Source organism: Schistocerca americana, chromosome 5 (genome assembly GCF_021461395.2).
Source record: "Schistocerca americana isolate TAMUIC-IGC-003095 chromosome 5, iqSchAmer2.1, whole genome shotgun sequence".
Taxonomy (NCBI): domain Eukaryota; kingdom Metazoa; phylum Arthropoda; class Insecta; order Orthoptera; family Acrididae; genus Schistocerca; species Schistocerca americana.
In genome coordinates, this window is record NC_060123.1 from 547,393,271 (window position 1) to 547,419,542 (window position 26,272).

The 26,272-nt window shown below is 42.5% G+C and overlaps 1 protein-coding gene across 1 annotated transcript in view; it reads left to right on the top strand.

Annotated features, from left to right (window-relative positions):
- LOC124616521 overlaps positions 1 to 26,272 on the top strand; it is a 91,672-nt gene that overhangs the window by 22,747 nt on the left and 42,653 nt on the right. The window contains exon 2 of the mRNA XM_047144836.1: positions 16,530 to 16,686. Coding sequence (XP_047000792.1) covers positions 16,530 to 16,686 — 157 coding nt within the window. The remainder of the gene's footprint in view (positions 1 to 16,529; positions 16,687 to 26,272) is intronic.

Consider the following 26,272-nt stretch of genomic DNA (forward strand, 5'->3'; position numbering starts at 1 on the left):
TGCTCACACAGCCATGATTAGATAGTGCGAGGTAAGCAAACGGCGCGAAATATTGGCAGTTATTGAAATGGCTGCCTAATGGAGATAACAGATTATTACGATTACTGCGAATGCTAAGTGACTTGCTATTTCTCATCACCTCTATCGCTTACTGCAACTCTGATGGTATTACATCAAGGTGTGATATGTGAATTCCTGTTCTCGTCTAAATCAAATGCTGACTCTCTGAATTCGGATGTTTCGTATCTTCGTAAGAATTTAATGTAGTACGTCTTCTTCATAAATTCTACTCATCCATGACCATTCAATTCTTTTTATATTTCTAGACTGAATCCCACAGACAGACTAATTCTGTGTTTGTCTCTAAATTACATTAAGTACAAATTTCCTTGTGAACCTTTTATTTTTGAATTTAATAAAATAGGGTAAGGTTAAGCTTGAGACCATAGTAAGAGACAATATGATTAATTTGACAGTTGGGTGATTTTACTCGTGTCTTAATAATTTGATTTATGATGCATCTTCAACGTTTTAAAATCAGATTTCTCACAGTGCTAAATTTGGACTTCACACTCGCACCAAACACACAATTTTTCTGAGAGTTTCTTTGCTAAAAATTACACTGATGAGCCAAAACATTATGACCACGTGTTTAATAGATGTTTTGTCGGTCTGTGCAACGAAGTACATCAGAGTCTGCGTATCACGGATCCGGCAGTTTGTTGGTAAGGCTGTGGAGGTATGTAGCATTAGACGTCTACGCACAGGTCACGTAATTCAGGTAAATAACTGGCCGCTGATCTGCGTACGGGGTGATGGCGCGCGATGGTGACCCCGACGGGTTCCATAGGATTTACATCAGGCGAATTTGATCGTCGAGATATCAACGTAAGTTAACTGTAGTGCTCAGACCACTATAGCACTGTTCTGGCTCCGAGACACGGACAATTATACTGTTGGAAGACGTCAAGCATGAAGGGATTCATGTGGTTCGCAGCTGTCAGTGTATTTTAGATTACTACCACAGCCCCCATGCAAGCGCAGGAGAACTTCTCCCACAGCATAATACTGCTCCCATCAGGCAGCGTTCGTACGCGCTGCACGTTTCGAGCCGCCGGTCATCTCGGTGACGGCGTTTGTAGAGACGAACAGTGACCTAGGGCAGCAAAAATGTGATTCACAGGAAGAGCCGACTCGTTGCCACAGACCGACAGTCGAATTCCATTGTTCATGTGCCCACTGCAGTCGTACTGACGATGTTCTTGCTTGGTTGGTTGTTTTGGGGAGGGGACCAAACAGCGAAGTCATCGGTCCCATCGGGTTAGGGAAGGATGGGGAAGGAAGTCGGCTTTGCCGTTTCAAAGAAACCATCCTGGCATTTGCCTGAAGAGAGTTAGGGAAATCACGGAAAACCTAAATCAGGATGCTCGAACATGGGCTTGAACTGTCGTCCTCCCGAATGCGAGTCCAGTGTGCTAACCACTACGCTACCTCGCTCGGTGTCCATGTTCAACAACGTACGATGAACGATGTGCTCCGAAAGACTTGTGCGTGCACCAGCATTGTGCACTTTCGGTAGAGATGCCACAGATTACCATCTGTCTTCCTTCAGAGAGCAGGTAAGCCTAATAACCCCACGATTTGTGAAGATTCGTGGACGTCCAGCCATTGAGCGCCTTGTAATTGGTGACTGCCATGAACCGCATAACGTGTTGATACCAAGAGAGATACTAAGCTGATGATTGAAGTAACGTGAGCTCAAGACCGATGCGCAAATAATCGTCGTAAACAACAACAACAGACAGAGAGTTCCAAAATCCAAACTGCTGGTCCAACTAGCAGGGAAAGCTGTTGCATTCGAGGATCGGCGCTGAAAGGGCTCAACAAAGTGGTACGAAATGCCTTTGGCCGGTCACCTTCTTCCTGTACCTGAACAACGGCCACTCTCGTGCAATGCACCCGTCGCAAACCATGAAATCGTGACCACTCCATGTTGAACTGTCCGCTACAGATGTCCAATCGCCGCCATCGGCCCCCACGTGGCTGGAGTGGTTCGATATTAGACATCCCTCCTCTTTGACCACAGGACATGTAGTGCACCACTACCTAAAGTGAAGGCCGCGGCGCGCTCGTTGTGATGCCACGCAGAGTGGGCCAGACTTGCTACGGCACTGCACTGCATTAACAGAATGGAGGCGCACACACTGCAATCTTTCTCAATCGATTCTGCAGAATCTATTCGTTAAAAAATGATTTCTATGTCACTTGTAGCTTTACATGTCAGATTAATAGTGAAATGCACATCATTTCGTTAATGGTCAGAGTTACCGGTGATATTTCACACAGAAGTAATCAATTCGAAAAATAAGTGTTGGTATGAATTTGCGTTCGGTGCATATTAGACCATATGTCACTGTGTATGAAAGTAGCTAACGTTTAAACATGGGAGGGGTTCAAGTTCCGCCTCCACTCTCAAGAAAACGCATTTTACTTAGCACATTCACTTCCTGTCGCACACACATATGAATGAAATATTCGTAACATCTTTCATATCTCGTAAACCATTCGAGGTATCGAAACCAGATTTTGGCAAATTATAATGCACAACGCACACAGAATGCTGTTGATAAGTCTTGTGTTAAGGCATCAAAGAATAACTTCCTTGGTAGTTGGGGGCTATAGTACGTAGAAACTCTGGAAGATGACAGGGATTGGAATATATAAGTTGTTTGAATATATACGTTATTTGAACGTTGTAAAAGTAGGCAGAAACTCAGGTCATACTTGTGAATGGCATTATTTCTATAATTCTTTTATTAAACTGTTGAGCATATGTTACTAAAAACATATTTTCGTCTACTCATAGGTTCGAGTACTGTTATAGACAATGCAGATCGCTTGCAGGTGTCAAGTTTTATCTTCCCCAAATCCGAAAATGAAACAGCTGTAGGGAAACCAGTTCTTCATAAGTACACGCACTTCCTATGTATCGAATTATAGCAGTCAATATCTCGTGCAGGGTGATGGCTTGCCTCCCGTTTATATTCTTTATCTTGATTATTCGGGTAGCTATCTGAAGCAGTTGTTGTCCTTAGTCTCATAGTTTCGCAATAATCTGTTTCGAGAGAGAGATATTTGATCAACTTAAAATGACTCGGTTGCTTTCTAACTGAAAGTCATCCTTCCTTTCTGTTTTCTTTTGTCTGTTCAAATACAAACAATAGTGGCAGCTAAAATAACGAAACCCTCCTCGCTCATACCCTCAATCTTTAACTGACAATAGTTGACACTTTAAGGTCGCAGACCCGTGCGGCGTGGTTCGGTGCAGGTTGTTGATGAATGCCCTTTTGATAAGGGCAGATGCTAAACGGAATCACAAGGGAAGCATATGCCCAACAGTTTGCCGATTTTGCTCATCTTCCGCACATTTGTAAAGCGTACTTAGACGTAAGAAGTTATGTCCGAGAACGATGTGCTTCTCAAGCATTTTCGAGAAGTCGACGTTCGAAGTCCTTTGAATGCTTTATGAGAGCACCCAACGTCGAGCAATAGCGCAACCGTCGCAGCTGGTGGAAGACGGCAGACTAGAAGACTGCTCATACTGTGTTCGTGTCTGTATTTTTTTGTAATCATCGACCAGCCACTCGTATCATTTTCCTTCAACCGCCGTTGAAGGTCTCGGTAACGGCTCAAAAACAAGCTAAAGGTATCTTTGCAGTTTACAGTAACGAACGAACACTTTGAAGTGTTATGAACTGTTGACTAACAACTCCATCACTTCTAATTTCGAAATGAAGCGATCGTCAACACGGTGGGTAGGAAAGTAAACAATACCTGCGAATTACGCGAGTATGGGGCACAACGCACTACAGAGTGCAACAGTGAAAATGTAAACTGCCTGAAAGTGGCTAGTTCTTCTGAATTCCATTATGGTAATAACGAACAGAAAAACAGAAAATTGAAACTTCGGTCTGGTTTTTCTTTTAGAACGGTATTTATTCTTACGGGAAAATAATAGAAATTTATTGCTAAAGTATGTACAATTGTTACATTAACGAGAATGAAACAAAATAATATGAATATTTTTCAATGCACAGGTCTGGCTTACTCCAGTTATTATTGTCGGTTGTACTGATTGTAATTTCCCTTTTTTTGTTCCCAGGTGATCGTTATACTTATTAAGAATTTTGAATAGTGCATGAATCACGAAGGTGAGGCCTGTGAACATTTTAGGTAAAAATTCCCACGGTTGAACCTATCAAAAGTCAAAGAGGGCATCTGTTCAAACTTTCAGAGACAAGCAAGTTGATGAATTAAATGATAATGCGAAAGCTGTATGAGAAAGTTTTACAAATGTTTGTTTCAATTCCTCAAAAATATAAGAGAGCCACAAACTACGAGCTTGTCGGTGAACTGCTGTCATGTTACGAAAGCGTTGGTTATAACGTGTCTGTGAAACACACTTCTGGGGGGAAGTGGTTTCCTGTTATTTTGACAGGATACTGCTCGACAGTTGACAGATATGCTCCAGAACTAATTTTCAGCGATAACCCAACTAAAATGCAAAGCTTATTTATAGACTGATAAAAAATCTTGAAGATATTAGGCACAACACTGATTATTCTAAAAGTATTTATAGTATTGAACATTGATACTCAATGCATACGTACCGCTATGTTCTTTGTTGATAACTAGCTGAGCATTGCCATGGTATTTATTTATTTAATCTCCAGTTAGCACACCTATTTCTCCCCCTCTCTCTATCCATCCCCCTATCCCTGTCCAGCTTCTTCTCCCCTCCCTCTCTCTCGCCACGTCTTCCTCGCCCCTCTCTCTGTCCTCCACCTCTCTCTATCCTTCCACGCTGTCTCTGTACGTCTCCTTCTTCCTCCTTCTGTCCATCTTCTACTCCATCCTCTGTCTAACAGCCCTTTACCACCACTACCCCCACCCCAATGGGAAGTAGTTGCTTTTCTTTTCACACCCACAATATTTCTTTCCACGTGGTAAGTAATATGTGAACCAAGTTTGGTTGAAACCGATCCAGGGGCTCAGGAGCTGTAGAAAATTGCTCGCACAATTATCTGTGGTATTCAGCCGAGTGGCTTCATCTTAGATCGTGACCACGTTGACAAAATTATTGGCTCGCTGCAGTGCTCATTGACACGACCTGGTTGACACAATGAACATCACAAACAGGAGACAAATTGCAGCTCATTCTTTTAAGAGTATTCCAAGACAACTAAATACAGGAAATAAATACCAAAAGGTCGTTTTCACACATTTTTACGTCACCCCTTCTCATCTGCACCCTCACTCATAGTGGTAGTGGGAAATCTTAACACACACAGTGACATACGAATAATAGTCATGTACCTAATAAATATGTTTGTCATTGCTCCAGTTGTTCTCGTGCTGTGCTTCAATGTCACCACTCACTTTTCCATTATCACCCCCAAGATATGTAGGAGTTTCTTCTTTTCGGATAGTACGTAACCAGTAAAACCCTATTCTTTAAAGATCCGAACTCCCATGAAGAAAACAGCTTCAAACCTGTGATTACTTTGCAGATGAGTTAAGGAATTAAATATTTAATGTTAAGCATGTAAGCTAAAAATGCTCAGATAAGGTTGGCAATTATGATTAAAGTTTGTTGAAAGTCCCTAAGTGCTGTCATTATGAAACACTGGATGAGTATAGTCAGGATAATTTGCTCTCCGTTTTATGAAAACCTGATTTTTACCGTATCTCATTGTTTATGACGTCATATCTCTTGAATTATGTGTCGCAAAATGGTATAATTTTGCAGAAACATTCAGTGGTCTATGTAAATATTGTATATGAAATATGTTGCGAACAGAGTTTGTAGTAAAGACGAAATAAATTAAAACGTCATACCTAATGCGGCAGTGTTACTACATAAACAGCGAAAATGTAGTGAGCGATAAACTTTTTTTCCTTTTGGGGTTTTGCTGCAGGTATCAGCCAGAAAAAGTTTCGTAAAAGTTCTAAATTATGTTAAAAGTCTGCTGCAAGACGCTAATTGCTCTCATGCGGAAATACTGGAAGAATATGATCTGAGGATTTGCGCTCGGTGCGTGACGCTTCTTTTTCACCCGCTCACCCACCCTTTTGAGAGGTAGGTGCTCGTTGCCCCACAGTGCTTCTTTCCAGATAGCAAGTGATATGTGTACCAAGTTTAATTGAAATCGATCCAGTAGTTTAATAGGAGATGTTGAACATACATTCATACATACGTACATACATACATATATTTTTCAATATATAGAGATAAATTAATGGAGTATTTGTTATTTTTGATAAGTTCCACAAGAGACAGTAAAAACACGGAAAATTCTGCAGTTTCCTTTAATTTAGCGGTTTTCCGGGTTACTGTTCATTGAATTATGTCAGTGCAAACGTTTCATATTGCCATCGACCTTGTCGTAGTGGTAACTCTGGTTCCAGTCAGATGATCTAAGTTAAGGGCTGTCGGGCTTTGATGGGTTACCGCCCGGGTTTGCCGCATGCTATTGGCAAGCAGGCAGCACTCAGCGCTTGTGAGGCCAATTGAGGAGCTACTCGAATGAGAAGTAGAGGCACCGATCACCCCAACTGACAGCAGCCGGAAGAGCGGTGTTCTGACCACACGCCCATCTATGTCAGAATCCGGTGACGCGTAACAGCTGACGATGGCATGGCAGCCAGTCGGTGCTGCTGGGCCTTCAAGGTCTGTTCAGAAGTGTTTTTTTTTTGTTTTGTTAGTGTTTCACATTATTCGAGTTATTCTTCGCCTCAAGTAATAGCAATTATTAAGAAATTTCCTACGCTAAACATTTCTAGGGTATATTGTTGTTATCGCGAATGGACCCAGAAGGATCACGCAAAGCTTTCTGACGTCGTTTCTTCCATACTTCTTTCATTCGTTCTCCATGTTTTCTTTTTCTTTCTTCTGTCCATTTTGTTCCTGGTCTCTTTAGTGCTTCCTTCTCCGACAATACAATCCACTTTTCCACCTTATTTCTAAAAGTTTTTCTATCTTTGACATCTTTAAGTTCAATATTTGCTTTTTGTAAATCTAATTTTACTTGGCTAATCCATGGTGTTGTTGATTTGACTTTTTCTATGTAAGTGAGAATTCTGTTGGTGAGTCGTGTGGGGGGAAGTCTAGTGACATGTCCATAAAATTTTAATCTTCGCCTTCTTATGTCTGCTGCCAGGTTTGATATAGTTTCTGTGGTTCTTCTTGATTGTATCCGGTATCCTTCTTCTGTTAATTTTGGACCTAAAATCTTTCTCATAATTTTGCGTTCTTCTTTTAGTATTTTTTCTAAATCACATTTTGTGTGGAGTGTGAGCGTTTCACTAGCATATAGTGCTGCTGGCTTAATTACTGTGCAGTAGTGTCTGATTTTTGTGTTCGAGGAGATGCATTTTTTATTGTATATTTCATGTGTCATACCATATGCTCTCTTCATTTTCTGCTGTCTGATCTTCTGTGCAACTTTCTCTCCTCCGGTTGGCTCCAAAATTTCACCTAGGTATTTAAAATGTTTTACTCTATTTATTTTTCCATATTTTGTGTTCAAACTGTGTATATGGAATTTCGTACAGAAAAATTCTGTCTTTTGAAACGAAATTTGTAAACCTACTTTATCCGCGCATTCCTTAAGGATCTCTATTTGTTTGGTGGCGATTTCTTCATCATCTGCAAGTATGGCCAAGTCGTCCGCGAATGCTAAACAAGATATCTCCACGTTGTCTTTGGTTCTACCAAGATGGATTGGTTTCCAGTAGGATTGATTTTTTAATTCTTTTTCCCATTCCTTAATGACTTTATCCAGGACTATATTAAACAGAAGTGGAGATAGCCCGTCACCTTGACGTACTCCAGTTTTTATGAGAAAAGGTTCAGAGATTTCTCCCCTGAATTTAACTTTAGATACAGTGTCTGTCAGTGATTCTTTGATAAGCCTTAGTGTTTTGGAGTCAAGTCCAAGTTCCTCTAAAATGTTATATTGCTATTTGAGTAAATATATATCTTGGTGGACCCGCAAGTCTGAAAGTGGAGTTAAGTATTTCCTTTAGTGCTTATTTTTCGTTATATATGTCTCGATAAATGTAGAAAACCCAAATAAAAGTAATGTACCGAATTTCAGTGAACATTTTTTTCTCAGTGATTGTTTGGAGCAGCAGTAAACAATATTGATAGATAAATACACAGAATGGTCAGATACTGTCTGAAAAGCTTGTAAGGGTGTTGCAGGGTAGGTTGTACTGAGCAATATTTGACAGAAAAAAACCGGAGCTTGCATCGCTTCCAAGTTTGTTATCACGGCATTAACGATTCAGGAAGCCACGTGGGTAAATTCAAGCTGTCGGCGAGAGATGGTGTCACCAAACATGCTCTGTGTTTGGTTTCCTAAAACCGAACAAGAAAGTCATACGAAACTAGAAGATGGGACAGTAGTAAGGATCGAACCTGAGCCAAAGGATGAGCATTCTCGTGCGTTATCATCTATGATATGAGAACCAGTGACGTTAATTGTACCTTGTGCGCCGCACAACGGCCTGATTGCCTAACTTCAATTCCAATTAAATCGGAAACGGTGCAACGTATAGAATTTTTTTATTGATTCATCTAAGTCTACATCTACATGGTTACTCTGCAATTCACACTTAAGTGCCTGGCAGAGGGCTGATCGAACCATTTTCATACTACTTCGCTACCATTGCACTCTCGAATGACGCGTGGGAAAAAGGCACACTTAAATCTTTCCGTTCGAGCTCGGATTTCTCATATTTTATTATGATGATCATTTCTCCCTTCGTAGGCGGGTGTCAACAAAATAATTACGCATTCGGAAGAGAAAGCTGGTGATTGAAATTTCGTAAATAGATCTCTCCGCGAAGAAAACCGTCTTTGCTTCAGTGACTGCCACCCCAACTTGCGTATCATATCAGTGACTCTCTCACCCCTATTGCGCGATAACAAGAAACGAGCTGCCCTTCTATGCACATTTTCGATGTCTTCCGCCTGTACTACCTGATAAGGATCCCATACCGCGCAGCAATATTCCAGCAGAGGACGGACAAGTGTAATGTAGGCTGTCTCTTTAGTGGGTTTCTCGCATCTTCTAAGTGTTCTACCAACAAAGCGCAGTATTTACTTCGCCTTTCCCACAATATTATCTATTTGGTATTTCCAATTTAAGTTGCTCGTAATTGTAATTCCTAGGTATTTAGTCGAATTGACAGCCCTTAGATTTGTGCGATTTATCGTATACCCAAAATTTATCGGATTTCTTTTAGTACCCATGTGGATGACCTCGCACTTTTCTTTGTTTAGTGGTAATTGCCACTTTTCACACCATACGGAAATGCTCTCTAGATCATTTTGTAATTGGAACTGATCGTCTGATGATTTTACTAGACGGTAAATTACAGCGTCATCTGCAAACAATCTAAGAGGGCTGCTCAGTTTATCACCTAGATCTTTTATATAAATCAGGAACAGCAGAGGGCCTATGACATTACCTTGCGGAACGCCAGATATCACTTCTGTTCTACTGGATGATTTACCGTCTATCACTACGAACTGTGACCTCTCTGAGAGAAAATCACGAATACAGTCCCACAACTTAGACGATACTCCATATGCAGGCAATTTCATTAATAGTCGCTTGTGAGGAACGGTATCAAAAGCCTCCTGGAAATCTAGGAATATGGAATCGATCTTAGATCCCTTGTCGACAACACTCATTATATTGGTGTGACCTGTGCTACTTTCCAGTCTTTAGGAACAGACCTTTCGTCAAGTAAGCGGATGTATATGACTGCTAAGAAAGGCATACTCTGAAAGGAACCTGATAGGTATACCATCTGGACCGGAAGACTTGCCTTTCGTAAGTGATTTGAGTTGTTTCGCAACACCTAAGATATCTAGTTTTATGTCACTCATGTTAACAGCTTTTCTGGTTTCGAATTCTGGAATATTTACTTCGTCTTCCTTCGTGAAGGAATTACGGAAAACTGTATTCAGTAACTCCGCTTTGGTGGCACCATCATCGGTAACATTTCCATCGCTATCGCGCAGTGACGGTATTGACTTTTTTTTTTTTTGCCACATTATTTCTCAGTGCGACATATCCTGTAACACACTTACAAGCTTTTCAGACTGTTTCTGACCAGTCTGAATACTTCCAGTACGATTTCTTATATTCCTGGATTATAACTCATGGCGTTTCTAACACCCTCTTGATGAAAGGTGACTTTCTTTAAGGCTATACAAGTGTTTCGTGGATGATCAGAAATAATAGGTGAGACTTGTCGGGTGGAAGATGTCTAGTATGCCGCCCTGCTCGGTTGCGCTAATGCTGCTACTGGATGACTCATGCATCCGTGTGGACTTAATATAGTAGGACGATATTTTCAGCTCTATTTATAGGATTTAGCTTATTTGAAATAGATTTCGCTGTTACATTACACCACCTTCAGGACCCTCTGTAATACTAGCTGATCATCTTCCAATCATCATTATACAATTCAAGGAACAAAAAAATTGATGTCCATTTTACTGAACCTTCTTCCCTGCATATGATTCGAACTGTGGCAGCACATTAACTCAGGAGCCTGAAAATGGTGTACTACCGCAAATAAAATAAGACCTACAAACACAGCTCGAAGTATCAACCTTTGTGTTTTGAGTCGTCAGTCTTCGAACTGGTTTGATGTGGCCTATCACGAATTCCTCTCCTGTGCCAGGCTTTTCATCTCTGAGTCGCAGTTCCGATCTATGTCCTCAATTATTTGCTGGATGTACTCCAATCTGTGTTCCTCTACAGTTTTTATCCTCTGCAGCTCCCTCTAGTACTATGGAAGTTATTTCCTGATTTCTTAACAGACGTCCTATCATCCTGTCACTTCTTCTTGTCAGTCTTCTCCATACGTTTCTTTCCTCGCTCATTCTGCGGAGAACCTCCTCATTCCTTACCTTATCAGTCCATCTTATTTTCAACATTCTTCTGTAGCACCACAGCTCAAATGGTTCTGTTGTCTTTTGTTCCGGTTTTACAAAGGTCCATGTCTCGCTACCATACAATGCTGTCCTCCAAATGTACATTCTCAAAAATTTCTTCGTCAAATTAAGTCTTATGTTTGAGAGTAGTAGACTTCTCTCGGTCAGAAATGCTCTTCCTGCGAGTGATAGCCAGCTTTTGAAGTCCCCCTTGCTCCGTCTGTCATGAGTTATTTTGCTGCCTGGGTAGCAAAATTTCTTAATTTCCTTAGTTTCGTGATACCCAATTCTGATCTTCAGTTCCTCTCCGTTCTCATTTCTTCTACTTCTCATTAATTCTCATTTCTTCGATTTATTCTCCATCCGTATTACGTACCGATTAGACTGTTAATTGCAGTCTACACATCCTGTAATTCTTCATCACTACCCACTGAAAATTTCATCAGCGAATATTATCACTGATACCTTTTCGTCCAGAATTTTAATACCACTCTTGAACCTCTATTTCATTTCCCTCATTGCTTCTTCGATTTATAGATTGAACAATAGCGAGGAAAGACTATATCTTTGCCTTACACGCTTTTTAATCCGTACACTTCGTTCTTGTTCTTCTAGTCTTATTGTTCCCTCTTTGTGTATATTGTAGATTACTCGACTTTCCCTATAGCTTACCGCTACTTTTCTCAGAGTTTCTAACTACTTGAACGCTTTTACATTGTCTTACGCTTTTCCAGTCGACAAATCCCATGAGTGTATCTCTTATTTTTCTTGTCTTGCTTCCGTCATCCAGCGCAACGTCAGAAGTGGATTTCTTGTGCCGCTACCTTTCCTAAAGCCAAAGTTTTGTTTCCCATCATTCTGTATATTATTCTTGTCAGCAATTTGGATGCAAGAGCTGTTAAGCTATTGTGCGATAATTCTCCCACTTATCGCCTCTTCCTATCTTCTACGCAAATAAAGTAACAATAGTCTTCGCATCATCTACCGGATGATGGATGTACGGAGACAGTCGCGTCGTATTAGACAGGTTAGTACAGCTTAGAAAATCAGTTTCCCGAAAACGCTTGAGAAACGCATCGTACTTGAGTATCTAAGCATAACCTACAACTGTGCGAGAATGATCAGAAACTGTGTATTTTGGGTGTACGCCACGCTTGTGAATCCAGACTCGCAAAGAGATGTCCTAAATGGTGGGATCGACTTTTTGAAACAGTATATACGGTGATGTAGGTTAAGGTGCAATGAAGCACACCCTGCAACCAGTCACCCTCATTTGCGAGTAATCGACGGAAAAAGTTTCGGGTTTTTCCGTGATGCTGTCTGTATAGCTTTAAAAGTGGTTAAAATTAACAGAGTAATGGCGAAGTACCGACCACACACGCAGAAGGCTGTCGGTTTGAACCTTTTCAGGTACATTAATTTTTTTAATTTTTAAACCTTTATCGAAATGATTGATCATTATTTTTATTCAGTTAATTGATTTAAATTTAATTATATTCGTTTGTCACATCATTTTAATCAATGTTTTAATTTCTTCAGTTGCACTTATGACTTCCTATCGTTCTTTTTCCACTTGGAATCTTTGTGCTTGTGAATATTGTTAATTCTATGTATATATTACAATATTTAAACACTTCAAGATGCCGATCTGTTGGTTAAAAAAGCAAAAGATGGAATTATGTATTTATATGACTGTGCAGTGCTGTCAAGAAAGTATATTCGTTACAAGATGTACATCTTCTTGGATGGCAGTCCAGTTGCCATACAACCATTTGAAACATAAATTTTTATTGCACTCTGGACAAAATAACATCGACGATGAATTAAAGAGAAGCAGGGATTATAAGAAAAACGATATTAAAGGAAAATGAGAAATAGAAATAATGAATGCAATAACAAAGACGAAAGTACCAGACGACAAAATGGAAGCATTTACATCGAAGTTAGTACATAAGAATAATCAAAATCACATGAAGAAGAATTCCAAGTGGAGAAAGGCTGATAGGAAGAAGTATGATAGCAAAATATGTGTTTCATATGATGACTAATATTGTAACGTTCTTAATAAAAAATAAAGAGAAAACTTTACGATTACGTTAAATGAAGTCTGATCTGTGGACTGAGTACTGAACTCGAATTGTGTTGCGAGTTTTAAGTGCAAGTGGTGTGCTTATCTGTATAGTTAGTAAAGCTTTACACGAATTGATTGGGCAATGCAACTCACAATACCAATGAAGAAATACAGTCACTGCAAAATACATTCAGCTCCTTAGGCACTGAATCATCTGGCCCTGTTCAAAACTAATAATATTGGTCCCTGTGCGCATAACAAATAAATTAAATTGTCTTACCTCTAGGGCAGCAACGGTAGAACGCGACATATTTTGGTCTCTCACATAAAACATAAATATGCTAGCTACAGGCTGTAATACTCTGAAATGAACCTGAAACTCTTTTGGCCAATAACCAAGAGCATTTCAAAAAACAATTTCTTTGAAAAATATATGAACCAGACAGGGAGGCGGTACTGATTGTGGTGAATTACTTTAGTAAAAATTATATTGCATGATAAGTTTGGCTTTTGAAAAACATCAGACAATTGAAGTTACATTACTCAGAATTGATTCACAAACAATGAAATTTAAATAGCAACTATTATCTAACCTCACTAAAAGGGTACAAATACAAATCATCAAATTACATATACACACATCAAAAAAACGTTTTGCACCACCCCGGTTCCCAGAACTCCTGAAGATAGACGCTGACTGTGGATATTGTATCACAGACACAGTCACTTTGATTGTTCAGAGATATCACTAAACCCGCCCAAAGATGTAAACAATCATGCATGAGCAGCGCCTATTAGACGGAAGAGGTCTGACAGCAGGTTAGTTCCAGTCATGCCACCCGGAAGGAGGTACACGGCTGGTGTTGTCTGTAGTTCAACCATGCCTAGACGGTCAATACCGCGGTTCGATCAGGTCCGAATTTTTACTTTGTGCCAGGAAGGGCTCTCAACAAGGGGAGTGTCCAGGCGTCTCGGAGTGAACCAAAGCGATGTTGTTCGGACATGGAGGAGATACAGAGAGACAGGAACTGTCGATGACACGCTTCGCTCAGGCTGCCCAAAGGCTACTACTGCAGTGGATGACCGCTACCTACGGATTATGGCTCGGAGGAACCCTGACAGCAACGTCACTATGTTGAATAATGCTTATCGTGCAACCACAGGACGTCGTGTTAGGATCAAACTGTGAGCTAAAGGCTGCATGATCGCAACTTCACTCCCGACGTCCATGGCGAGGTCCATCTTTGCAACCACGACACCATGCAGCGGGGTACAGATGGCTCCAGCAACATGCCGAATGGGCCGCTCAGGATTGGCATCAAGTTCTCTTCACCGATGAGTGTCGCATATGTCTTCAACTAGACAATTGTCGGAAACGTGTTTGGAGGCAACCTGGTTAGGCTAAACGCCTTAGACACACTGTCCAGCGAGTGCAGCAAGATGCAGGTTCCCTGCTGTTTTGGGGTGGTATTATGTGGGGCCGACGTACGCCGCTGTGGTCATGAAAGACGCCGTAAGGGCTGTACGGTACGTGAATGCCATCCTCCGAACGATAGTGCAACCGTATCGGCAGCACATTGGCGAGGCAATCTTCTTCATGGACGACAATTCGGGTCCCCATCGTGGACATCTTGTGAATGACTTCATTCAAGATAACGACATCGGTTGACGAGAGAGGCCAGCATGTTCTACGGACATGAACCCTGTTGAACATGCCTGGGATGGATTTAAAAGGGCTGTTTATGGACGACGTGACCCACCGACCTCTCTGAGGGATCTACGCCGAATCGCCGTTGAGGAGTTGGACAATCTGGATCAACAGTGCCTTGATGAACCTATGTGTAGTATGCCGCGACGATTACAGGCATGCGTCAACGGAGGAGGACGTGCTACTGGGTATTAGAGGTACCGGTGTGTACAACAGTCTGGACTACCACCTCTGAAGGTCTCGCTGTATGGTGGTACAACATGCAAAGTGTGGTTTTCATGAGCAGTAAAAAGGGCGGAAATGATGTTTAAGTTGATCTCTATTCGAATTTTCTGTACCGGTTCCGGAACTCTTGGAACCGAACTGATGCAAAGGTTTTTTGATGTGTATACCTCCTTTAATAAATCTTAGCATTATTACAAAAGTGAAATATCTTACTGGCCTTTTTATCAAATCAGTTTACCTATATTGTGTCCGCCCCCAGTAGCTGAATGGCCAGCGTAAAGGATTGTCAGTCGTCTGGGTCCGGGCTCGATTCGCGACTGGGTCGGGGAATTTTCTCCGCCCAGGGACTGGCTGTTGTGCTGTCCTCATCATCATGCTATAATCCTCATAGACTGCAGATCGCCGAAGTCGCGTCAAATTGAAAGACCGGCACCTGGCGAACGGCCGCGCGACTTGGGGCCCTAGCCATACGATTGAATACATAAACGTATAGTGTGGGTTTATTCAACAATTACAATTATCAGCCAGCGCATCTATACTAATGCGCTGGGAAAAACATAATTATTTAACATCTTTACCATGCTTGCATAAAGACTTCTGCTTCCAAATTCAACAATATTGATATGCGTAAATTAATCTAACCCTTATTGGCTTCACACAGCACACCAGAAAAACTGCCTACTCCATCGTCTTTCCCTCACAGACAGCTACCTAGAACTGTGCGCCAAGCGCTCTCTTACCCCAACACTAGCAGTATCTCTGGATCTGCGGTCTTACACAATCAGCAATATAAAGTCTATCAAACGCATGCATTGTTTATAAAATCACTTTCGGGTGCCACATATAAATGTGACCCAGTACACTCCTTTCAATATCATGTAACAAATGAACAGAAAAAATTAAGCTTCAACCAATTGTTTGAAAACAATGATCGAAGTAATTTCGACGAACATTTAAAAATGAAAATCTTGGTGAGATTTGAACTGACAACCTTCTGCATGTAAGGTCAGTACCTTTACCATTCCGCTATGCAACCAGCCTATACAGTGCTGCCAATTTTAAACCTATACAGCAATACGAGAAATTTCCTTTTTTTTTGTCAATTACTCGCGATCGAGGGCGCACCAGCACGAATGCCTGTAGGGTACGATGGCTTGGACGTCACTCTACATCGCCGTATAGATTGTTTCGCGTAGTGGATTCCAGCACTCGGGACGTCTCCTCGTCAGTCCTCATGCACCGCTTATGGGTAGCGTCATTTATCAGGTGCGAGTAGCCACACACGCGTCTTTCTCCCACGTGTCCACCCTTACATCGCGGCTGAGATGTCGGCGTGGCGTCTTCGTCAGTTGCAGGTGGGGCAGGGTGGCGCGGCTACTCCTCCTCGTCCTCGTGGTCCTGGAGCCAGCCGGCGCGGGCGCCGCAGCGGCTGCCGGCGTGCTGCGCCGCCAACGCGACGCGGCCGGCCCACCTGCTGAGCAGCCCGGGGCTGCCGCACACGGCGGCAGAGCGGCGCCTCTGTTCCTACTGGGTGCGCCGCAGCTCCCGCTCCGTCTGCCGCCTCCGGCTGCGCCTGCGGCTGTTCGCGCTGCCGCCCCCTGACGCGCTTGGCCGCTGCCGCCGCGGACACCTGCGCGTCGGTCGCTGCCAGCTCTGCGGCTGCAGGTACGCGCTCGTCCTCGAAACCACTCTACATCTACATCCACATTTATACTCCTCAAGCCACCCAACGGTGTGTGGCGGAGGGCACTTTACGTGCCACTGTCATTACCCCCCTTTCCTGTTCCAGTCGCGTATGGTTCGCGGGAAGAACGACTGCCGGAAAGCCTCCGTGCGCGCTCGAATCTCTCTAATTTTACATTCGTGATCTCCTCGGGAGGTATAAGTAGGGGGAAGCAATATATTCGATACCTCATCCAGAAGCGCACCCTCTCGAAACCTGGCGAGCAAGCTACACCGCGATGCAGAGCGCCTCTCTTGCAGAGTCTGCCACTTGAGTTTGCTAAACATCTTCGTAACGCTATCACGCTTACGAAATAACCCTGTGACGAAATGCGCCGCTATTCTTTGGATCTTCTCTATCTCCTCTGCAACCCGATCTGGTACGGATCCCACACTGATGAGCAATACTCAAGTATAGGTCGAACGAGTGTTTTGTAAGCCACCTCCTTTGTTGATGGACTACATTTTCTAAGCACTCTCCCACTGAATCTCAACCTGGTACCCGCCTTACCAACAATTAATTTTATATGATCATTCCACTTCAAATCGTTCCGCACGCATACTCGCAGATATTTTACAGAAGTAACTGCTACCAGTGTTTGTTCCGCTATCATATAATCATACAATAAAGGATCCTTCTTTCTATGTATTCGCAATACATTACATTTGTCTATGTTAAGGGTCAGTTGCCACTCCCTGCACCAAGTGCCTATCCGATCCAGATCTTCCTGCATTTCTCTGCAATTTTCTAATGCTGCAACTTCTCTGTATACTACAGCATCATCCGCGAAAAGCCGCATGGAACTTCCGACACTATCTACTAGGTCATTTAAATATATTGTGAAAAGCAATGGTCCCATAACATTCCTCTGTGGCACGGCAGAGTTAATTTAACGTCTGTGGACGTCTCTCCATTGAGAACAACATGCTGTGTTCTGTTTGCTAAAAACTCTTCAATCCAGCTACACAGCTGGTCTAGCCATTGGTGATACCACTCGCTAGGAAACGGGGTTCCTTCACTGAAAAGCTGCTGAACATTCACTCGAGATTTTACGCTCATTAATGCAAACTTAATTACAGTAAAAGCTTTCATTCCTGAGCACTCAGAAGATACACATTAATAAAAACTCAACTCAGTTAATCAGTAAATACATTACTGCAAGGAGAGGCACACAGCGGTCAGTAGCAATCCCATTAGTTTTTATTATGCTTGCAAATCTAGATTTCGGCTATAAACAGCCATCATCAGAGAGTTGTGTCTGGCTCTTCGAAAAGCGCGCCAGCGGAGTGCTTTCGCTTCGCGTCTAATGTTTGCGATGGCGCTTTCGGTTTGGCGCGCTGTTTGGATCGCTACCGCCCTCTGGCGGGAGGTGGAGCAAGTGTACGGTCGAGGAGTACGTAATGGGCGGTGACCGAGAGGTGGTGGTGCGAGCGGGGCCCTGTTGTTGGGGGCCGTCAACTGCTCGCCACGTGCTTTGGCCGACCTCTTGGCTGTCAGGGGCTAAGTTTGCCTTACCCGCATGTACGTGGCCTATGAAGCTTAGAAGGCGTGGTACAGGAGATTAGGGCGTGGGACCGTATGTCGTCTTATCGGCCGTTGAAACCACTGACAGCGGTTGGCTCTGACGAGCATAAGGAACTGTAACGTGTTCCCGGTGCTGTGGTGAAGTGTGAGAAGTTGAGTACTGTTTTTATGTAAAAAAAAAAAGGGGCTCTTCAAGTTCTAGTATAGTGTATGAGTTTCTTCACCAGTGGTTTTCTTGGGGTCTTCCCACCGTAGTTTTCGTTTGCCTGTCCGCGGGAATGTGGTAATTGCTTCTTGGTCGGGCCGTTTCATTCACACCTTGATTGGATGATTTAGGGTCGGCGTGGTGTGTCTCTGTCGTTCAGAGTCTGACAGGCACCGCCCTTGCTACATCTTCTGGTTTTGGGTAACTCGGGGAGGCGGTGGCTTGTAATGCAAGTTTTGGGGCTGATCTGCTGTGGCCTCGTAGATCACCAATAACTATTCCAACTATTGTCATCTGGGCCCCTTTAGACGTGTCACTCCCTCGCCGAGCTAAGGAAAAATTTTTTTTGGCAACTGCCTTTAATGTGAAGATTGGTGTGCTGGCTTATTCACATTGATCTTGTAAGGTGTAATATACGTTATTTAATTGGCAAGAGACAACTATTTTAACTTTAGTACAAACTAGCTACTTAAAGGTTCTTATTATTGGGAAGTTGTTAACGTCATACCTTGCAATCTCCTTTTCATAAAGAAAATTTATCAGCTATTGGAAATTGTTTTTGGAAAAAATGCCAGACTTAAAAATTTATTGTCATTGTGTTTTAAAATAAAAAGGTATCTATAGCAGTGTGTGTTATTTCACCAGCATCTCCTGGCCCGTACTTCCACGATAACGTTTTTGGAATAACATGTGTACTTAAGTTGCTGCTTGTGAATCGCCCTAATTGACGGTTCAATCAGTGCACTTTCGATACAATTCAACAGACCTGCAACAGTTCATGTCACCATATGTTCTTACAAGTGTATAGGTAGAAGGACACTAAATTACTCTTTCAAAAGCAGACCAAGAGTCAGCAGAAATAACGTATTGACGAGATACTGGAGGAAGTACAGCTGTGAGGACAGGTCGTGAGTAGTGCTTGGGTGACTCAGTCGGTAGAGCGCTTGCCCACGAAAGGCGAAGGTCCCTAGTTCGAGTCTCGTCGGGCACACGGTTTTAGTCTGCCAGGACGTTTCGTATCAGCGCGCATTCCGCTGCAGAGTGAAAATTTTATTATAGAAATAACATTAACGTAAAAACAAATTGATATACTCAAATCGGAACTGTTAGCCTACAATTATGTTTCAAAAAAGCACAATTGCGTTCAGCTCCCTGTAGATCAAACAAGATAAGCAATTACAACACAAACAAATCTCGACATGTCCTCGCTCACAATTCGAAGATTATTAAAGGAAATTCTAATGTTTTCATCAGCACTTCTTATCGTTGAGAAATACCAGTAGGTGACGACGTACAAAATCACGTAACTCCCAATCTAAGAACAATACACTTTCATCAAAAAACGATTACTCGTCATTGGCATTTTGTTACAATAACGCTAAGTAAGAGCAAAGCAGCAAAATATCCCCGAAAGCTTCAGCCTGGAAAATTCATGTACCGCCATACCATTACGTCCAGCTCAAATATTACAGAACCGGAGGCAGAATATGCACCAGCAGTTGGTTGCTCAAGGGCTGACAAACCCGCTGCCGGCCGCTTGCAATTACCAAACAATCCCGTAGTAGCACGTAAAACTAGTGCGTAGAGTGTTGTCGGGCTTGTACAACTAGCAGGGAAGTGAAATTATTAACTCAAATAATTTATCAATTGAAGAGAAAGTCTGTAAACTAGTCTTCGATCATGTTGTGGCACTGTATTTTATTTATTTTGTATTTATTTACAAAAGAAGTAACTCAAATAACATTTGCTTCAGTACCCCTAATTAGCAGTTGTATCACGCACAAGCGACAAAACACAGCAATCGAAAACGGTTTTTCACAAACGTCATACTTTCCGGCGAAGTATACCAACCCTCCCAGTATAGCTTCTTTCACAATATCAGGCTCTAGTGAAGAAATATGCAAAAAGTAACTTGGACAGAACGTGAGGTGAGATTAACCCCAGCAGTTAAAGCCTCGGGATGCCCACAGTTACATAAATTCAGAATCCAGCGACTGCAGTGCAGACACTGTATAACAAGTCTAACGATCCGCGATGCCAAAACAGTCTTCCAAAAGTTCAGTTTTCCACCTTATCGTAGAAGCAGTCGTCCAGCTTTGCTACCGAACGCCTTACACCTCACAGGGCGTCCGCACATTCCTTCTTAAGAATTCAAGGCGTCTGATCCGGCCTGGGGTGCTCCCTCACCCCCGTCGCCCGCGCCGGCCACTCGTGATTGCCACAAGCAGACCTACTGCAGGACCCAGAGTCTTCCGCGCCACCTCGCGGCCCGCTCGCCAACTTCCCACTCTGTCCCTCTACCGCCTTGTGTCCACAGCCTTTTTTTCTTTCTCGTGGTAGGTTGAAGTACAGTGTCACCGGTGGATTTCGGTCTTACTGTCCTGGTAAAGAGGTAAAATTGTTGTATCCTACAATGATATCTTCCAAGGACATCATTGCAGTGCACGTTGAAGGTGTGGCGGTGGGACTTTAAATCTCATACCACCCTCCGACGGTGGATGTTCAAGGTACAGGTGATACGTAACACAACTACATTAGACACTGGTACTGCTGACGTGTGATGGTAGACACTTATCGAGTGGTCGTATCAACACTGACACTTCATTAGTGGCTGTAACATCATCCAGCAGGCTGTTTAAAAGCCTTTTCCTCCCCACGGAGCATGCTCCTTCCAGCAGCTCACCAGCGACGTCCCTAGAGTCCCGTGGCAAAGTGGATCGGCACGCGTTAGTTCTATTTTCGTGTATTTCCTCATAGTTCTATTATAACAAGAGCCTGCTACAGCTTGAGCGACGGTATTAATTTTATTAATATAGCCTGTTCAAAATTATTTTAGGAGTGATACTTCGACAGGAACGCGTGCAGGCACGGACTTTAAGTTCCCAAGTTCCGCACAGAAGAAATGCATAATGTTACTTTTTTTTATTAAGCTCGCTGAAACGCGCAAACTGTTCAGTGTACAAAGATGGAACTGGAATCACAGTCTCCTGCAAGAGCTGTGCTGTTTCTTATCCATTTCACTTTTATTTGCGACAGCAAATTTTGAATATGGTACACGGAAAGTTTACTAACTTACATTTCGTAGCGATGTTACCAAAACTGCAGCATACAGGAAACGTGTTGGTTTTTGAATTTAGGTGAACAGGTTGTTCTAATGAAATCTTAATAATACCATGTGGTTATAATTGAACTCTCTCTATTTAACTCGTTATAAACACGAAAACTAATTACCGTACGAGTACCAAACTTGGTAGTATTATTGCCAAAGACATGGGGAAGAGAAATAATGCAGAATCATTTCAATTGAGACACTCTTAATGTGACGCTACGGTACAACATAAAATTACATACGGGCACAATTATTTCTACAAAAGAGGCTCAATATGGCACCCATCAGTGTCCAGAAGAGTCTGAAAGCGTAGGATTGCATTCTGCGCAGCAGAACGAAGCTTGTCCTTAGGTATGCTGGCTACCTCTCTTAATATGCTGCGCTTTAGATCAGCAAATATGTGAATGTTCCCCTGGTAAACCCTGTCCTTCAGGTAGCCCCAAAACTAAAAATTACAGGATGTGAGATCAGGTGATCGCAGCGGCCAAGCATTTGGAAACGATCGGCTGATAATTCCATCGTTTCCAAATGTGTTTCGGAGAAGAAGGTGAACTTCACGAGCGATGTGCGGTGAGTCCCATCTTGCATGAAAACTGTTGAGTTTAATGCGTCTCTACCCTGTAGGGCGGCTATGACACACTGACGAAGCATATCGCAGGAATGTTTTCAGCCACACTGCACGTCTTTGGTCACTGAGCGTAAACCTGTTCAAAAAGGAATGGGCCAATGATAAACGCAGCCGTGAAGCCATACCACACGGTGACATATTCACCACAGAGACGAACTTCATGCACAGTGACTGGAGGTAAAGATCCCCACACTTGGCAATTTGTGTATTAAGCTCACCAATTAGAGAAAAATGAGCTTCATCTGTCCACAGGATAGTCCTCGTCAACTTCAGTCCTTGTGGAGAGCGAAGTCAACATGTCGTTGTGCGCCCTGTTGTGCAATCTGCTGTACGATATGGATCTTGTCCGGATACCATTTGAGAATGGTTCGTAGCACCCTCCGCACAGTGAACCACGAGATGTTCAATTTAGTGAATTTTATCCGTAATGGACGCTGGTGAACTCCATGACTGTACCTTTATATGATGTAGAAATATTTCCGCTATCAGTCACAATAAAAGGTTACTTATTCGTCACACGGGCTCGTGTCCATCGTCTGTGTTTATAAATGCATGTATATGTTTATACTGCTGGAGATCGCTGTATAAATACAAAGAAAATTATTTGGTGGTGACTAAACTGATACAAGTGGAATATATTTTCGACAAATGCTGCCTTGCCACTTAGAATTGTCCCACTTGTATCTGTTTAGTCACCAGCAAGTAATTTTCTTTGTATTTATACAGTGATCTCCAGCAATATAAACATGTACATGAATTTATAAACACCAGAGAATGGGCACAAACCCGAAGCCGGTCGTGTGACGAATAAATAATCTTTTATTGTGACTGGTAACGGAAATTTTTCTACTCCCTATAGATGTTCAATTCTCGTGACACATCACATGCTCTGCCTGACAATCGGGAATTGCGTGCAGCGTTATCTGCCATAGCAACAGCGATTTCATCAACTACCTGAGGTGCAATTGGTTGTCGGCCTCTTCCCTGAGTGACGCCCAGTTATCCAGTTGATTCGAACTACGTCATCATGTTCCGCACAGCAGGTGGAGAAAGAGGACCCTTCCGTAATCCTTTCAGCCGGCGATATTCTCGAAGTGCAGCTGCAGCATTACTGTTGTTTTGATAAAAGAGCTTCATCAATCATGCCCTGCTCCTCAGGCTCAGGTTGACACGTCAAGAAGTGCACTGCGACTGGTCAGGTGTGTGAGACTATGAATCATGATGCTGATCAAGGTACCTGATGGTCATAGTTGGAAATGGATGATGGCAGTGTGATGCATGGAAATAATGCACCCCATACTCTGGACATTAATGCTACCAAGGTTGGTACTCGTACGGTAGTTAGTTTCCGTGTTATAACGCGTTAAATAGGGAAAGTTTATTTATAACCACCCTGTACATCATATACTCACCTGATCGAAACTTGGACTGTCGGACAGCCCTGGCATAAGGCAATTTGAATTCATCGTGAGGCACGATGCGCTCGTGAGACAAAACCTCAGTGGTCACCCGTTAGGTTACACTGAGTGAAACGGATCGCTGGTTTTATAATTAACTTGTTACTAAGTTTCTCTATCTGATTTCCTACTTATTTGTAGCGTTAGAAAAAATGTTATGTTCGTTAATCGAAGTGAGGGAGAGTAACAAAGACAGTGAGAAGGATATCCACGGGTGACCTCCTTCGAGCTCAGTGCTGATAACAGCCTTCTTATTAACATCTTCACCCATAATGCGCAAGGACCTTGTGTACCTCTGTCATTACTCCCCCCCCCCCCCCCCCCCTCCACCGCCCCTTATCTGTTCCAGTCACGAATGGTATCTCCATGGTGTTTTCGGGAGATATACATAGGACGGAGCAATACATTTGTTGACCTTTCTAGGAACGAAAACCACAGGAACTTTAACATTAAACCACAACGTGACCCAGAACGCCTCTCCTGCAGCGTCTGGCACTGTATTTGGTTGATCACCTCGGTAATGCTTTCGTGCTTACTTAATGAACCTGTAACGAAACGGGCTGCCCTCCTTCTATTCTTCTCCATTTCCTCTATGAAACCTGATACTGATCCGATACTGAGGACCAATATATAAGTACAACGAAATTTTTGTAAGCCAACTTCTTTGCTGACGGACTACATTTCCCGTATGCATACTCTTACATATTTTATGGAAGTAACTGCTTCCAGTGACTGTTCTGCAATCCTGTAATAAAAAATACAGGTCTTTATGTTCATGTGCATGCAATACGTTATATTTGTTTATGTTGAGGGTCAACTTCCACTTAATTGCCTCTAACTAATAGTCGAAACTTGTGAGAAAATAATTTTGCTCTGCAATTACTTGAACTGCACACATCAAATATTCAGCTGATTGAACCTATGCATCTTTTTGTGACGAAAAATTCTCTCGTCTCTATTAAACATGCTTGAAGTGATTCCGTCACAGTGATTATTTAATAACGTATCCATCTCTGTAATGATTTTTTAAAAGGCGTTTTGTCATGCTTTTTTCATGGATGGCTGCCTATGATTGAGAGCTTTCTTTAGCGGTGACTTTCTTAACAGTTTTATTGTTGAATCTTTCTAATGCAGACAGCGTAATTCCTTTAATTATTACTGCTAACATAACCCTTAATTTGCGGCAACATCAGTTCTAGTGGTAACTGCTGCATCGCACTCGTGGGATTGGATGATTACGTGCCGTATCTTCTTCGTGAACCTCACCCCATTAATTCCCTCATAGCTGTCAATTCTAAAGTAAGTTGTATTGTCATATTTCGTTTGCAGGTGTGACCAGTGGAAAACAGTGGACCGCGATCTGTTTTGTATTTATCAAACACAATTGACCTCCATCTATACCTCCATCTCTGTATCCTATCGCACAAAAGACACACCCATCTCACCGCATACAAAATGTGAAGCAACATCCAGTTGAGGGTTTATTAGTCGGGAAGATTGAGCATGTTACCTTGGATGGAAGTAACCTTATGCGTGCCCCACGCAAACTTGTTGGCACCATTGTCATCATGTCGTATACTGATGACCTTATAGACAAAAATAACAGTAACCTCTGACTTTTCGCAGCTAATGCAGTTTGCTATAGTGAAATACTGTCTAAATAACGCTGCACAAATATTCAGAGCTTGATAAGATTTCAAAGCGGTGCAGACACTGGCAGTTCCTTTTAAATATAGCAGGGGGATTTCAAATGTCAAGTGAAGCGTGTTTTATAAAAAGGGAACCAGAGGAAAAATGCTCCTGTTGGAGTATAAAAAAGCGAATATCTTCTTCTTTAAAAGACTGACAGAAAATTGTGGTAGCAGCTGCCTCAGTCCTTATTCTACCTTCCTCATCAAAAACCTTGGCATGCGAACATATTCGCGCTCTTTTAACACAGAGCATCCTAAAGCCTTTTACCCAGTATCTCTGCATATGAAGAATCTCTCTCCCACAGTCTATAGCCTCTATATGTCACTGCCACTGTCTTTAAATGTCTCTCTCAGCTCCTGTCTCCTGTTTCTCGCATTGATTTATATCCTATCACCACTGTCCCCTCTCTCATCTAGACTCTCTCCTTTTGTTTTTCTTTCGCACTCCCAGTGTCTCCGCCATACATCGGCAGCTCTAGAATTCTGAGGGTTCAAATTTTTTTTCTTACACCCCCGTGCTTAAAATTTTAGGCCCTCCCCTATACTTATGTGTTAAATTTTGCCACTCTGTGAGGATCCATACGCTCCCTGCCTAGTATTGTCTCCACTCATCTGTATATTTCCACTGTCTCTTTTCTCTTTTGCTCCCACTTCTTCTGTCTCCAGCCTTTTCTCTTTCTCTTTTACTGCCACTGACTCTCACTGACCAGTAGCATTTGCTCTCTCTTTGGCTCCCACTGCTATTTTTTGTCTTCCTCCATCTCTTTTTCCCTGTCCCTTCCTCTTACTCTCGCTCAACATTCTCTCCTCTCACTTTCTCTCCCACTGGAACTATCTCCTCCCTCTTCCAATTTCTCTCTACTACTCTCTCACGCAAAACAAAAAAGCGCTAATATGTTTGCATGCTAAAATTT